At 42.2% G+C, this 17,343-nt stretch overlaps 2 protein-coding genes across 2 annotated transcripts; one reads left to right on the top strand and one right to left on the bottom strand.

The window, feature by feature from the left end:
* Window positions 1-397: 397 nt before the first annotated feature.
* On the bottom strand, window positions 398-8,379 carry ndufs8a (NADH:ubiquinone oxidoreductase core subunit S8a). Its single transcript, XM_080721912.1, has 8 exons — window positions 8,314-8,379; window positions 5,744-5,799; window positions 5,487-5,552; window positions 5,260-5,349; window positions 4,524-4,632; window positions 4,326-4,389; window positions 3,260-3,388; window positions 398-2,347 (listed from the first exon to the last, which is right to left on the bottom strand). The coding sequence occupies exons 2-8, from the start codon at window positions 5,784-5,786 to the stop codon at window positions 2,216-2,218; spliced, it is 633 nt and encodes a 210-aa protein (XP_080578038.1). The 5' UTR covers window positions 5,787-5,799; window positions 8,314-8,379; the 3' UTR covers window positions 398-2,215.
* On the top strand, window positions 7,843-14,364 carry LOC308282053 (uncharacterized protein; the record flags this gene model as incomplete). Its single annotated transcript, XM_080722401.1, has 8 exons — window positions 7,843-7,858; window positions 9,946-10,082; window positions 10,605-10,668; window positions 11,313-11,438; window positions 12,003-12,141; window positions 12,641-12,808; window positions 13,400-13,481; window positions 14,155-14,364. The coding sequence occupies 8 exons, from the start codon at window positions 7,843-7,845 to the stop codon at window positions 14,362-14,364; spliced, it is 942 nt and encodes a 313-aa protein (XP_080578527.1).
* Between the last annotated feature and the right edge of the window lie 2,979 nt (window positions 14,365-17,343).

Below are 17,343 nucleotides of genomic sequence, written 5' to 3'. Positions count from 1 at the left end.
TTGTTATTGTCTGTCTTACATATTGTTTTTGTCTTTGTGCTTTGTATCGTTAAGCATTGGCAGAATATGCCCTCAAAGGCAGGATTAAAGTTCGGTGTGATCAACCGGTTCCCACTTTTCTCCTGAGCCCACTTTTATTTATATTAGTGCCCATGCCTTTACAAGTAACCCCTGTACTGTGTGCACTGGAAGGCGCTGCAAAGTCTTTCACTGGGATGTTGTCTTGTAAAGCTCTGACCTGTGGCATCAATAAAACATCAGAAAGGTGTATACAAAAAAAAACGTTTTTAAATCAAAGCTCAACCATAATTCATTGGCAAAGCAATCTTTTCATCTCACCAGTTCAGCTGCGTCATTTCTGAAAATCCCCCAGAAAAGACAGGGCACACAGTTTGAAAACTTCAAGACAGAACATTAATTTATTTATTCATCACTTTTTTTTAAGTTCACAAGTATTTAACCTTTTTACAATCCTCTTTAACAACAAACGCCCATTAAAACACAAAAGTCTGAAATCAGCAGCTCAAGCCAACCGTGTAGGGCCTGAGTAAAGCTCAAAATCTACCCCTAAACTCGAGAAACCACCCTGTTGAGAGCCCAGGACTGGATATTTACATGAGTTGGAACCAAGTAAAAATGGTTCATGTGTCTATTGCTGGTGGATCTAACATGATACGAGTGATGTTTCCACCACTTAAGCGCTAGTTAAAACGAATAGCCGATCTACAAGCACCTTGTTAGATCGGCTGTTGAACATCTCACGTGCTGTGGTACGCGTAGATGTTCTATTTTCGCTCCCAGAACAGGGATGCTAGGGTTCATGTGGTTAAAAACATATATTTTTGCCTATGAGGATGTATGGAGTCCAGTCAGCTTGGATCCCATTTAGGTCGCTAGAGTTTAGGGGTCCGATTTGAAAGATTAAATAACAGATCGTCACGCAAGTGCCTGAGAACCCACGCGCCCAAATAACAATGTGACAATCTTCAAAGCTACATTACATATCAACATAATAAGCGGGATACTGTGTTTAGATGGTAGGCATCTTAGATCCTTGAAGCAATCACAATGATTTTCAGATGGGGTAAATCAAATATAACAGTAGAACAGTATCAACCCAACAATACAATACACAGAACTGTACTGACGGGAGTAGTAATCATGTTTCTTACCGTTTTGAAAATCACTCAAAATGTAATGATTTGCGGCTTTTAACTTAAAGCGATGAACAGGGACACTATATTATCATGTCAAATCATAATTAATAATAAATCACAACATTATATTGTGACTCTAGTATTGCAATAATCTCTGTCCATCCATTAAGCCCGACCAAAACTACTTGCGGCCAATGTTAGTTTATTCCAACTCGATGGACAAAGATGATCCTCGACTCCGAGCGAGGAAAACCCAGCCAGACAGTAACAAAGCCACTTCTATTAGCATCCAAACAGAGACATTTATTTCTTACAAACGGCTCAATGAAAAGCAGACAAAACAAGAGTTTCTGAAAAGCTTCTCAACAGAAATATCATTGCTGAGAATCAAGTCAAAAGAAACCATTTATAAATCTAAGAGTGTACAAAAGGAACCAAATACTAGAAGCTTACGGGTCCACAAAAGGAACCAAATACTAGAAGCTTACGGGTCCATTTGTACAATCTCAGAGATAAATGAACAATGGTAGACTTTCAAGCTTTATGTTCTAATAAACCCTCGGTAAAAGCTCTGACAAAGATGAACCTTTGGGGTCTAGAGCAGGGGTTTTCAAACCTTTTATTTCACCGACATCCAAATTGACTTTCATTATGCCTAGTTCTCTCGACCATCATTTCATTCAGCTGGGGACCCCCAGGAACAAGCATCAAGGACCCCTGAGGGGGAGTCCGAGACCTCCACTTTGAAAACCACTGGTCTAGAGAGCTTATTTAATTTCTGTCACATGAGTGGACAAAACGGTGCTGCTGAGCAGAACTAGCACCATCGTCAAGCACAGATGAATCAGTTTTTCTTTTCCTCGCAGTGGGCTGGTAGTCTGGGTACGTGATGATCTGTCTCAGTCGGACTCGCTGCGGTGCTCGTCACCGCAGACGAGGCCGGGGAGGGTAGCCGTTATTATGTACATTATGGACGTGTGTGTGCGCGTTTCAGAGAGGTTATATTAACGATAATATGGGCTATCTGTACATTATGTGTGCGTGTGTTGGTGCGGTGCCTATCGGTAGAGGTAATCAGACTTTATGTTGGCGGCGATCTCTGCTTCCCACTTGTCTCCGTTGTTGAGCAGCTTCTCCTTGTTGTACAGCAGCTCCTCGTGGGTCTCCGTGGAGAACTCAAAGTTGGGACCCTGAGGAGAGACGGAGGTTGAGGTAGTTATAGTTACTAATTAATACAGGGGTTCTCAAACCTTTTTAGGCCGTGACCCCCAAAATAAACATATTTTTGAACTGGGGACCCCCACCTTGACAAGCAATTTGAATGGTAGGTATTACATTTAATGTGACTCGGTTCCACAGATAATTATTGTGAAAATAGCAGATCAACATTGCGAGGCGTTGTGAGCATGTAGATCGGCTATTTTCACCATGTTCGCCTCTTGCCCACTTAATATTTGACAGTTTGGTATTAAAACGGTCTTGAAAGTCCTTAAATTGTCACTTTATAAATGTGCAGATACCCTGTATACACTTATACTGTGTGTTGGTTTGTTTACCATTGAGTGAGAAAAGAAAATGACATTAAGCTAATCATCTGGGGACTCCACAAAATAATATGGGGACCCCACTTGGGGTCCCGACCCCAAGTTTGAGAACCATTTCATTCACTCAATAAACATAAACTATTTGAAAATAAACCCTTTCTGTCCATCGCAGTAGCCACTGAGTGGCGAGGCTGTCAGCAGATGGGGAAATTCACCGCTTATTTAGTCAGCCCGTGCCATGTTTTTCCGTAAATTGTAGGAAGTTGCAGCTGCATCACGCTCAGTACGGACACCCACGCTCAGGAGTCCAAAGGGAAAACATTGCACAGGCTGATTAAAATAAACAATTTAAACGCTCTGTTCACATTTACTTTTCCACGAAAATTGCAAACATCTGATAGTGTGAAGAACTGTTCAACTTTTTGGATACTATGTGCGGTAAAGGTTCGCCAGTCACACATAGGTCTGCCGGCATCCAACACAACAGAATCTCATCTCAGAGCTAAAATCAGAGAGTGAGGTTCCAAATGGAGCTAAAGCTATCATATTAACACACACCTCTACGATAGCGTCCACAGGACAGGCCTCCTGACAGAAACCACAGTAGATACATTTGGTCATGTCAATGTCGTAGCGAGTCGTCCTCCTGCTGCCGTCAGATCGCGGCTCCGCTTCGATGGTGATGGCCTTAAAACACACACGACATGTTAACACATTGACCGCCATTTTAACATACCTCCGTACTCCCACCTGCCATTCGTCTCCATAGACTTCCATGTAATTGGGTGTGCACGGATCATGCACACCCATGCCTAGATAATGCACCACGTGTGTCCACATTGCTCACAGCTTTCAAACAAAAACATCCGAATGGAAATCCGTTCAGGCATTCATGAGATAACAGCCACTATGTTTAACAAAGATGGCTGCCAAAATGGCTGCCATGCTTGAAAGATGGGGTTGCTATGGGGGTTAAACATGCAATTTCGCGATTGCTATCATGCCTACTCCATTTTTGGGGGTCAAAAAAAAATTTTGAAAAAAAAAAAAATTTTGAATTTTTTTTTTTTTTTTTTTTTTTTAATTCTCGGGACTATCGGGCCTGGCGGGGAAAGACATTGGAATAATCTCGGGACTATCGGGCCTGGCAGGGAATGAGTTAAGACAGCCAAAAGAGCAACGATGACAGCCTTACCACAGCAATGTTGAAATGCACATTGTCTTACTGTGTATGTATGTCAGTCAGTCTGTGTTTGTGTGAGAGAGAGGTTGTGTATCTGGCATAGGGACTTAAATGAATATTCAGATAAGTCAGTTTGTGACTCTTTTTATACATTTCCCCTTGGTTTTACTGACACCTGGTTAAGTAAGTAATGTGTTACTGTCTACCACCAGAAGGTGGTGGTAATGCACCTACAAGTTGTTGACAAGAAAGAGAGAGACTGTTTTCATGGTGGGTTTCAAAATAGTTTCACAATCATACAGGTCTTATTTTAAGTCTACTTAGACAGGAAGTCTAATTTGTGTTGATTTATTATTTAAAACCTTTTTTATGATATGAAAACCATTGTGACACAATCTATCTGGACTGCTGTGTTGTGTGCGCCTAAGTGTGTGTGTATACCTGGGCAGGGCAGATAGCCTCACACAGCTTGCAGGCGATGCAGCGCTCCTCTCCTGAAGGGTACCTGGTGCAACACACAAATTCTGTGTTCAAAATACACACACATCTACAGTACTTCCATAGTTTCATCTCACATCTATTCAACATCACCATTGAACATCATGCTCAGATGAATGGTTATTCTTGCTGGTTGCGTACCTGCGCAGGGCGTGCTCCCCTCTGAAGCGAGGCGATAGAGGACCCTTCTCAAATGGGTAGTTGATCGTGGCGGGTTCTCTGAACAGGTAACTCATGGTCATACCAAGTCCTAATGAATAATGACACAATGTTGTCACACAGGATGAAACGTTATATTGGCCATTATTTGACTCTTCTGACGACTTCAGTATCAGCAATTATGCAGTAGCTGTGTGCAATAAACGCCGTTGTGTAATGCATATTGCAGTGTCGAGTTCATAACCAATTCATTTTTATTAGACTACAGAGTAACAGTAACTTTTTGTGTTCAAATTGAATTGTTACATGGTCACACCCTGACTGTAACCATTCCATATGAATACTGTATATCTTTCTAACCAATCCCACTCCTGTTCAGTGATGTTCCATTTATCATAAGGTTTTCTCAAAGATTGACTACAGAGAAACGACATTCATGGCTCATTTAAAGTGCTAACAGAATTATAGGCTACTCTCTAATTGTCGTCTTGTAGGTGATTTCAATACACACACAAATGGTTAATATTATTACAGTAAATATTTTTCACGCTCGCTCATGGACAATGCAAAACGTGAATCCCAGTCTGAAACCATTTATTTGATCTACACAACATGAAATGGAGAGAGCCGTGATGGATTAATATTGAAGGACTGGCATGTATGGTTCTGATCATTCCACAGCAGATGAAGATGAGAGCTGAGGAGATGGTGAACTGACCTCTGAACAGCTCCGTCCACAGCAGAGTCTGAGCAGCCCGGTCTGTAATGGACTTGAGATCTGTAGGAACATCCTGGGCATTTACATACTCTGTACAGAGAGGGAGAGAGGGAACAAGAGAGAGACATCATAAGTATAAGTTTAGTTCTTGTATAAAGTGAGCTTTAGTTTTAGGCCTATGAGAAAGACAAAGATCATTGGTTTTGTGTGTGCGTGCTGCTACTTACTGAATCCTTCCCTCTGTGCTGATACTGTGAACGACCTCACTAGACTCTGGCTGGCTGTTAAGGTGCCTGTGGATGAAAACCACTCTGTATCAAAAGTTCAAAACCACACGGCTGATAGAAATCACAGACAATCAGGTTAATATAAGTGCTTGAGAAAAGGCGGAAAGTGACCCTTCTAATTCTAGGCTTATTGTACATGTTTCATGCGGCAAGCTGACCTGTCCTGTCTATATGTCTTTCCGTTCACAAAGTCTTACCTGGCCTTGACACGGAGTATAGTAAGCGCAATGTTGCAGCCATCACGTCTTTGACACTACACACACACACACACACACACACACACACACACACACACACACACACACACACACACACACACACACACACACACACACACACACACACACACACACACACACACACACACCATTACATTAAGTAACAAGTAATTTTAACAACACAACACTCAAAACAAATTAGTAGTAAAGTTTGTAGACTTTAATCAGGATGAAGTGACAACCTTACATAAATCTGCATCCAATTGTGCTAAAAGAAAAACATAACATCTAACTACTTGAACTACTTAAAGCAACAAATCCTATCCTACAGCCTGAATAACAACCAAAGACATTGAATGTATTATTTGATGAAGAAACTATTAACCAAGATAGCGTAGTGAGCATGTAGTCTTTTCTTAAGACTCATAAAGCATACCTCAATGCATATTTGGCTGGTTTTGACACTAAAATGTGACTATTTCTCATGGCTCTCCCACTCTCCAGAGGACATTGAATGTATATGTTTGGTTTATGGGTGGTTTAACCCTGAGCATGGTACCGAGTGCCGCACTGCGAGCTTGTAGATCTGCTATTTTTGAAAAGTCGTGAAAATGTGTGCAAATCTTTGAATATATGTATTTTTTAAAGTGAATATTTGTGAACTCAAATCCTTGCTTCTGGGGGTCCCTGGAACTAAATATTTTGAGATGGAGGTCCGTGGCCAAATACATATAAATATTGCAGGTCCTTGACATGAAAAACTTTGAGCATCACTGACATAGAAACATAGGTTTTTCAGAAACTGAGACGTAGGAGACGTTTATAGAATCGGGTCAAAAATATTCAAAGACTTGCACAAATGTTCATGATTTTTCAAAAATAGCAGATCTACTCTACAAGCTTGCTGTGAGTTTGTATAACTGGTCTTACTTAGCCATTTGATTTGTAACAATTTAAAGCATAAAATAATGATTTAAGTAATAATGCGTTCTAGGTCCAGGACATTTGTCCTGCACACTAGCAAGTAGCAACATGGTGTGATCAACTCCTGAGACCGTGAACTACAATCACATGTTGCTCAAACAGGCTGCCCAAAATACAGTGAAGAATAAGAATGCAAGTAACTTTCTTACTGGTAAAGCCTATCGGTAACTTAGCAGCATCCATACCTACCAGTACCAAGCACTGAATTAAAAACCATTTATGCAAGTGATAAAAATAAATATTAAACATACATTCAATGTCAAAACTAAGCAAACGTAGCATTGCTAAATAGTTATTTGCCACAACATTCCTAGAAGTGAAAAGCACATGTCTAACTACTCACAGGTTTGTGATTTCTATTCTAGAAATAATGTGCATCTCTTCAAACATAACATACCTACATCTATTCTAGAAATAATGTGCATCTCTTTAAGCCTAGAGGTTTCAGATCATATTTCCCTTAAGGAAACAGGAGGTTTGATTGATAAGTGTGTGTGAAACCATGTCAATATATGTCCTTCTCACAAAACACGGAGGAGAGCATCATCTTCTTAAGGGAGAATGTGTGATTGTTTACGATCATGGTCATCTGCTACAGGTACAGACATATGAAGCTGACACGGTGTTGTGTGCACAACTGCACATGCATTCTAACTGATCAAACCCATCGATATACAATACATTGAAATATGTGTGCTTTGGACAGACTGCCTTGCTGTCACTGTCTCTCTGCCACAACGTGAAGGGCAGTGCAGGTTCTCACACATTTCCATATCAAGCAAAGCAAACACCCAAACTGATACCTAGCTAGGCATAGGCAACGTACTCCCATTTAAAAGAAAGATGTGCCAGATAGGGACCCACAATGAGAAAGGATCATTGGTGTTCTACATAATTGTTGTTCTACATAATCCTACCACTGCATATACATAAGAGTGAAATCTATACTTGCCCCCTTTCTCTCATATAACCAACTTCAAACCAGAGACTAAAGATCAAACCAAACTGTTCCTCATTTTACTGGGGACCCCCTTCCTTTAAGGACCACTGGGGGGTCCCTGTCCCTGACCTGCCTGGAGTGGACCCCCCTCTAGATGACAGCCTCTGCCGGTGTGTAAGGGCATCTGAGGGCAGGTGGACAGCACTGCAATGTATGACCTGAAGCTAACGCTAGCAGTCATGTTTAACAGCCATTGGAGGTGTCATTTAACACCACAGTGAAGCTAGCCACGCAGCTTCAGTGTCATCTTGTGTACTAGCAGCGTAACGGCGGATCTAAACAGTACTTTATAGGTCATTGGGAGCCACGGTCGCTGTGCTGAACAGTGAATGTCATCATCCACAATAAGAAGCATTGCTGGTGATGCTATGCTAACACGCTAGCAGCCGGCTGTTTAAATAACTCTCAAGGACTTTTGGAGTAAAGGTCGCTTTAGGTCTCGTGCAGAGCGACCCCCGTCTCGAAACACACACACGTGCACATTGTCATCTTATGTGAGGCACACGCAGACAGATATCATATAAAAACGGTTAAAATTACATGTAAAGTTGTTTATTTGACTCACCGAGCAGCTCGCTATTTGGCCTTCTCAACCAGAACAGCGGGCGATGACTGCGGAACGGAGCTTGCGTGCACAGGAAGTGACGCAGTGACGCAGCTCTCTGGAGTTTTTGGTTAAAGCCGAGTTAAAGGCAAAGCCCGTTGACTTTATTTATGTTATATTATGTTGTTTAATGTTTATTATCTATTATTATTTTAGCTATTTGATTGAGCTAAAGCACGTGTGGTGAAAGTGATGACCTGTCTAAATATGTGACTAGTGAGAGTGATAGGAGGGGAAACATTTCAGTCTTTCAATCTCTAATGTACGAATCATGTATCATCTTCCTTTTGGATGATGGATGGATGGAATTCAATTAATTGAGTAGGCTATCATCATTTGTTTAAATCCTATTAGTAATCCTTGTATCTGAACCAGTAGGCCTCATTTCTTTTCCTATGCGAACTCAACTGCTAATAAAGTATTCAATCAATCAAAGAATATCCCAGTGTTTCCCAGAATGTCCAGCAGCAGCCTCAGCAATTTCTACCTTTATGAATTTAATCCTTTCTTTCTTTCTTTCTTTCTTTCTTTTCTTCCACATTAAAAAAGTATGACAGTAAAGTTTTTATTTTATTTTATTTGAAGAAAAATACATCTGACAGTCCATCTATTCTACATGCATTGATATAGGGGGTTCAGCACCAGCACTGATGGACAGCGACAGACAAAAAGAAGAAGTGAGTATTATTAATTATTACATTTTATTTAGTATGAAAACTTGCAGCTCATGTCCGTCTGTCTGTCTGTCTGTCTGTTACACGGCTGACCTGTTCTGACAGTCTCGTGTGGTCTATGACATCATACATCTATGATGTCAGACGTCAGTCATACCCATATTTGGGGAGAATAATGGCCACATTTTGTCCAACTTAAACAACCAACCGCAACATGAGTCACACTTGCAAATGAATTCCGTCTGCATGCCTATATGGAGATCCCTGATGTCATCAATCCTATGCCAAAGCGCCAGTGCTCGCCCAGCAGTCTGCCTGTCACCCAGGTGGATGCGTGCACACGCCCATGTGCGCTTTTCGACCTTTAGGGCGCCTTTAGGGCGAGGTCGCTTCTCGCCCTTAGGGCATCTTACTGGTTGTAGTAGGTAGGTAGTAGTAGTAGCCTACGTAGTAGTGCAAGCAAACACACACACACACACACACACACACACACACACACACACACACACACACACACACACACACACACACACACACACACACACACACACAGTACACACACACACACAAGGACATAGTTTTTATTGTTGAGCTAAATGAAGCATGTGAGTTTTAATTGGAATGTTTAGTGATGACTCTTCTTGTGCTGGAGCTATCAGTCTGCTCCCAGCACCTGGCAGCCACTAGCAGCACTGTGGCCTGACTGGCTCAATATAAAAGTAAGTGTAGTCTACTATCTGTCTAATATCATATTTATTCAACATCTTGCTTGTTCTCATGCTTGTATAGCCTAAGCTGCGCTCACTTGTTTGTGCCAGTGGGGAGGAAGGATTTCGTGTTTTTCCCAGATATTACTATTCTTCAGCCAGGCCCCTCTAACTCCATCCATCCTTTTGTCCTATATCTGCTCCTGTCTCAGTGAGCGGGAGCTTCAATGGGACCCTCCTGGAGCGGTCGTGGACAGAGGCGGAGAAATGGGTTTTGGTGACCGTGTTGGGAGTGGAGATGACCATGGGAATCGTGGGCAACTGTCTGGTTCTGCTGGTCAAAGTCATGGTAGGATCTTTGTTTACTACACCTGATGAATTAAGGCCTCATTTTTCTTTTCTTTTTCTCCTTTTTATACCGCTCTATTGATTAAACATTCTGGGAGCATTTAGACGGTGTGCGAACCTAACTCTTTCCTACAGGATCTCTCTGTCTTTTTACTGTACAGCATGGGTCTTCAACAGGGGGGGATCCTCAGAGTTACTACAGGGGGTCCTCCAAATTGATGAAACTATATGGAATCTATGATAATTTTGTGGGGGTCCCTGCTTCATCTCTATCAACTAAGGGGTCCTTGACCTGAAAACATTGAAAACCCCTGATTTAGACTGTGTGCGAACCTTCTCTTTATACAGGATCTCTCTGTTTTTCTGTCTTTACTGTACAGACTCTGTCTCACTGTGACAGCCAGTCTGTCTGTGTATCTCTCTGTCTCTCTCTCTCTGTGTTTACCCAGAACCCCACATTTATCCCCCATCTCCCTCTGTCTGTCTGTCTCTCTCTCTCTCCATCTCTCTTTGTCTTTCTCAGTGCAGGGGTCAGTTTTCCTGTCGTTACTGGCTTCCCTTCATCAGTCTCACCCTGTCAGACCTAGGTACAGTACATACATTTATCGTCATCACAGTTTTAGAAAGGTACCAAGGGCCACATGTCATGTTAAATGGTGGTGCATAGTCTGCATACAGTAGAGTGATTACCAAAACAAAAAAGTGTGGCTCGAGACACTGGTGGACAAGTCCAGTTGTGGCTGATTTCTTCAAGTGACAACCACACATTATTATATATAAAACTAAAAAGTTATACATTATCAACACTCATTTCCTTGTACAGACATTCTAAATCCATGTTAACCACTTTGAAACTGGTGTCCCTAATTTGGGCCATTATCCAAAATGTTTAAAAAACAACAACAATCCACAAGCTCACATTGATCTGTGAGGCAATGCGAACAGCTGATCTAATGCCAGTGTCCTGCAGGCTGCTCTCTAAAAGGTTAGGGAACGGTAACATGTCATTAGGTCGAACACCCTTTAGATCGACCACCAAACTCTAACCCAAACCCTAATCCTAACCTCAGTAAAACTATGCCTATAACTCTAACCCTAAACTTAACCTCAGTAACCGTGGCGCGGGTGATTATCTAACCTGCCGACGCTGTTCGACCCAAAACGGGAGTTCGACCTATGGGGCAGTCCCCTAGGGAACAGTTGATCTCTAATGCCAGTGTCCTGCTCTCAGGCTGCTCTCTCCTCATCATCTCCGGCTCACTGATGGCCATGCTGACCGGAGGTCAGAGGTCGCCGTGGTGCGAGGTCGTCAGCCTGCTGAAGTTCGCCTTCATGTCCTCCTCCATAGGAAGCATAGGTAACCATGACAACACACACACACACGCACCCTTCATCATCTCTTCATACTGTAGTTTATCTTCGAACTGCTGTCTGATTCTGAATCAGTCAAAAAGGGTTTTTATAATATAAAGGTCCTGCCATAAAATGCAATGTCATTGTCAGTCACTCTTCCAGTCTCCTCATCATCCAGCACATACTAACTGTAGTCTAGAAATTACTTGTACATGCAGATTCCTCCAAAATCAAACTAAATCACAGTATAATTTAGCAAAGGGCCAGAAGTAATGTCCAGTGTTCTGTGAGTCAGTCAAAGGACCAAATATACCAGACCACAGGCATGGCATATCCATGTAAACTTCTCCATTTCCCTTGGGATTCCCTTGTATTTTATCCTGTTTCCCTTCTGTTCTCCCGTTATATTTTCCACCAACATTGCTTTCTTACTTTCTTTTTAATGAAACATAATCCCAAAGTAGAACATTTTTTATTGTATGAACTGAACTGTGGTCGTTGTTCATTCCATAGACTGGTGGCTTATTTTTATCATGCGTTTCCTGTCCTCTCTCTCCTTCCATCAAAGCCATCCTGTGTGTGCAGCGGGTGACAGGCATGGCCTCCATGAGAAGTGGCGTCTCTGTGGTCATGGTGACAGCTTCCCTGGTGTCCTGGGTGACCGGGGTGGTGTTTGGGAGCGTCCCTGTTGTCTACGCCTGGATCAAGTACTCACTGGACCGTAACCACTTTCCAACTGGTGTCCCCTCGTTTGGGCATGTCATTAAAGGCCGGAAATTGGGAAAAGAAATGACTGATCTGCAAGCTCACACTGTGTCAATGTTGTGACACGTTGTGACCTTGTAGATCAGGTATTATTTTGAAGAGTTAAAAGTCAGGACATATCGGCTGGTCTGACATTAAAAATTTTCACCCAGTGTGAAGTGAGCGGTTCGTTTCACTAAGCTATATACCTGTATTGTACTGTATATGAACAAGACTAGGAACAATGTTAAATCTCTGCCACCTAACTAGTCGTAGGTGGCCGTGCTCATACAGACATATGGACAACCACACTCAGTCACTCATACAGACATACACACTCGGTCACGGCGCGGCTTACACCGCTCAAAAAGTCTAATGGCTGATATATTGGTTTCTGGCTCTAAACATGCAGTGCAGATGGATATGGGTGGTTTCTTTCTCCATTGTGCCTCTCTACGGCAGGTACGACCAGGCAGAGATGCTGTGTGCCGTGTTCTGGGAGAGCAGCTACTCTGACATGCTGGTGTACATCCTTTGTGCGTTCTCCGTCTGCATCTTCGTCCCGCTCCTCCTCATCCTACTCTGCACTGTACTGACCGCCGTCGACTGCTGCTGCTCACTCTGTGACAGGTACTGTATGACCTGGACAATAGAGCAGGGACCCCTAGAGGGGACCTCAGAGTTACTACAGGGGGGCCGCCAAATCTTTGCGTGATAGGAACCTTTTTTCTTTTAAATTAGCCTAGTACCCCTATTCTGATTAGAAATTTAGCAAAAAATAACGTATCTACAAGCTCACTCAACGCCTTCCAGTGCGAGGCGTTGTGAGCTTGTAGAACGGCTATTTTCGGCAGAGGTTTGGTGTAGTTTCTGTAGGGAGAAAAAAGAGCAGACTAAGTAAAGCGTGAAAGGTCAAGTTTACTAAGTATTGACACTTTATGTTAATGTCTGAAAATAAACATTAACATGAGTTTAATCTGCAATTGTATACAGTATAAAGTGGGGGTCCCTGCTTCATCTCTCTCTGGCAGCTAAGGGGTCCTTGTTGGGATGAAAAACGTGGAAGACCCCTGCAACTACGAGATCTATCCTCTCTCTGTTTGAGTTAGTGAAATGGTACATGTGCTTCCTGTCATGCTCCTCTTTCACGTTTTCCACCAAACTACTACATAAATCTTCTTTGTACTCTGCTTCTGTCTGCCCTGTGTATGTGTGTCTCAGGGATGATGAAGACCTGTCCTCTGTCACCCCTCTCTTGGTGTCCTTCTACCTTCTTTGCTACACTCCCTTTGCTGTGTCAGAGGTGTGACGTTTACACACACACACACACACACACACACACACACACACACACACACACACACACACACACGATTATGCCAGCAGTTCCATGTTAACATGCATACTGTATACCGGTAGTCTGTTACATTTCAGGATTCAAATTCAAATTTGTGTGATGTTGTGAAGTAGGCTACAATACGTAATATGGCGATAAGAGGTTTCTGCCCGACAGCAACGGTATGGTCGCTGTGGAAACCCTGAAGCCTGTGTAACCCTTTCTCATTGCCATTTTAATCTTTGAATATCCATTCAAAATATTAAATGTTCATTAATTCCATGTATAAACATGATTATTATTAGCCTACTTGTTTTGTTAGACAGTTTCTTCTCCCCCATTTCCTGAAAAGTAAAGGTTTAGGGGTTTCAGGGTTTCCAGGTTATATTCTGATTCACCCGTAGCCGCGCACGAATGTTGCACACCGAAAATAGCACACACGTGTTGCCTGTAACACGTTGTGAGCTTGTTGATGTGCTATTCTTGGTGCATGCAGCATGCTAACAAGTATAAATCAGGGAAAGAATAACTGTTCACACGTGCACGGCCCGGTGTGGCCTCAGAGCTCACATGGAAAGCTAAATATGTCTCCACACATATGATCTCTCTCTCTCTCTCTCTCTCTCTCTCTCACTACCAGCTTATCCTCCTTGGCAGACGGGATCTGTCGCCAGCTCCTGATTGGCTGAGGACCCTGTCATCAGTGATGTCATATCTAAACTGTGGGCTGAACCCCCTGATCTACTGCACCAATCAGGACTTCCGACAGGCAGGACTGGCATTGCTGTGGACCAATAGGAAGTCATTTTCAGACCCCGTACTGACTGGCATTACTAAACTGAACTTTTAATGATATTCCCCAAGTTTAAATGTGTTTTATTTAACGGTTAAAGATGGTAATAATTGCCATAGTTTGTTCAGTATTAGGGGTTTCTCTATCTCTCATGTAAACAGAAAATTAATTTACACGTTGGGATACCAATTCTATCCACTCAGGAGAAAGAACTCCACCATGATCATTTATCAGCTTCAATGTTCATTTATCAGCGTCAATGTTGTTGCAGTTCCAATTTTGTCTGCATTTACTTTTTGTTTAGTTGCATCACTTCCAATTTCACTTGTTTGTTTGAAAATTGGTTGTATGATAGGTATCCTAGCCTGAACATCTTATTTTCTGTTTACTAAAGAGCTGGGCAGACAGCAGTTTTTGAACAAACAAACTCTGTAGCAATGATTACTACACTTATTTAAACAAAACAAAACAAAATCACTTAGTCTTACACCACCTAAAACTGATGTTTAAAGAGTACAGTAGAAAGATTATCAAGATGTGATCCCAACATCTTTGGCCCCTATTTGTTTCATTGATTTAAGAATGAATATTTGAATTTTGTAAAATAAAAATAAAAAATATATTCTGGCCTACTTGTGCATTGTGTCTATACAGAATATTCTTCATGATGTACATAAAAAAAAGAAGAAAGAAAAGATCATAAATCCATTTCTTTGCAGTTCATGTCTAGTCCACTGTTTCTCAATTTTGGGTCCGGGGACCACTTGAGGTCCAAATGGATCCATACAGGTCTGTAACTCTGTGTGCAAACGGAACCCACTCTCAGAGTTAAATAAACACTGACAGGGTTGTATTTTGATTGTCTTAAATGTCCATACTGTCTCCGAGCAGTGAAACTTTTCGTCAGAGAATTACGACTTTCCGATGTGCAGCTTTCTGAACTCTAATTCGGGGTAATGCTTTTCAGAAGATGCGAGTGACGTCATTTAGTAGTTGAACCGGACCTTTCCGACGAAAAGTTCAGAGGTCGGAGACAGTATGGACATAGCCTGGCATAGCCAGACTATATACTAATGCAGCTAACTAACTGCATCCCCACCTGTGTTAACATGGGTGGATTGTTTAGCTGTGCTAGGCTAGTATGGACAGGCCTTTAAGTTAAAGCATAAGAGCTGGTACTGCTGCTATTTTTGAAAAAGTCGTAAAAATGTGTGCAAATCTCTGAATATATGTATTTTCAAAGCGAACGTTTGTAACTCAAATTTTGCTTCTGGGTGGTCCCTGGAACTAGATATTTTGAGATGGGGGTCCGGGGGTCGGTTCTCCATTCCGAAACCCCCCCATTTCGAAACACCCCGTTTTCGAAACCCCCCGTTTTCGAAACCCCCCCTTTTCGAATTTCGGAAAGGTGGGGTTTTGGAATTGCAGTCGGGACCTCGCCATTCCGAAATTTTGAATTTGAGCAGATTATTCCACCAGCAGGGCTTAAGGTGAGCCAGAACGGCCGGACCCCCGTCAACACTAGGGCTTTGCACATAAAGAGTGCTGCTGCATTATATCCTATATTAATTATATTGACCTATAATTGCAACATGTCGATAATAAAGTGAATAATATGAATGTCATATAGGCTAGGCCTATTAATTATATGGACGTATAATATGCATGACGCACTGTGCGTCCTGTGCGTCTGGGAACACATTGCCAAAGGGCACCAAAAAATAAAAAAAGATGAAGAAAAGGCCAAGCCGATCATCATCATAGATTCAGAGCCTAATAACTAATATGTAGGCCTACCGGTATTTGCTCCGCCTAAAAATAAACACGGAATGCATGCCAAAATATTGCGTGATGCCTGATCAATGGTTGTTGTGATAATCGATTTGGGTGCACGGTGGTCGCCCGCAGTAAGTGCACCTGCAGGCTGGCTGTGCTGCTCCTGCATTCATTATCATTATTCATTACTGTCTGAAAAGTCATCCAATAAACTGAATAAAGACTGTGAATTGTGAATAACCCTTTACCTACTGTCGCTGCCGGCCTGCCGCTGTGATGTGATGTGATGTGATGTGATGCATTTTGAAGGTCCATGAAGAAGTAATCCGTTATTTGGGGTGACGACAACCAGAATGCAGAATAGACTATCATTAGTTGTCTGAGAATGTGCCACAATGGTTTAAATTATCTAATGTAACTTTGAGAAGCGCAGAGCTGGTCAGAGTCCATTCAGACCAGCTGTGGGACTGCTGCGCTAATTGGGTTGACTTGACTCGTTGACCCTATAGGTATAGGCCTACTTGCGCTATTCGGTTTATTATTGAAAAATGGAAAAGCAATGACAGTAGGCCTATTAATTCATTTATCTGTCTGTCAGAGACAGACAGACAGACAGACAGACAGACAGACAGACAGACAGACAGACAGACAGATAGATTGATAATTTTCCCATTGCACACGAGAACGTGAAGTCAGTCAGTTCAGCACCGCAGGCAGCCCCTCATCACAGACAGCGTGTTAAAAGTGGTTGCACTTACGTATATGAGACAGAAATGGGCCTCTAATATTTGACAATTTGGCTAAATATTAATCATCTGGGGACAAAATAATTTGGGTCCCAACCCACAGGTTGAGAACCACTGGTATAGCTCCCAGTTACCAATGGATCAATTAGCGCGGTCATTATTTGCTTTCAAGGAAAAACAAACAATAGATGTGTGAATTGCGCCGGTCATTAGCTCCTGCTGTGACATCAAACGAATATGGTCCACCAATTAAGGATCAAAGTGGTGATGTCTGGAGGTTTGTAGGTATGAGTGGAGTTTTTGGTGTGGGGATTCGACAAGAGATGACATCTGCTAATTAGACTACAGTCTCACAGCTGAAAAAGGGAACTGCCTGAACTTCATGACAACTAGGCCTATAACTACTTCCTAAACGTCAAGGATGTCCACAATTACAAGAGGGCGCTCCACTAATCACGTACAACCAATTTGACAGACACTAAAACGTCTCCAATTCGTTCTCCTGCACGCTACC

The sequence above is a fragment of the Nannobrachium achirus genome (assembly GCF_963921795.1).
Source record: "Nannobrachium achirus genome assembly, chromosome: 3".
NCBI classification, from domain to species: Eukaryota; Metazoa; Chordata; class Actinopteri; order Myctophiformes; family Myctophidae; genus Nannobrachium; species Nannobrachium achirus.
The sequence above is the reverse complement of the archived record's forward strand: the minus strand, read 5'-3'. Positions and strand labels throughout refer to the sequence as shown.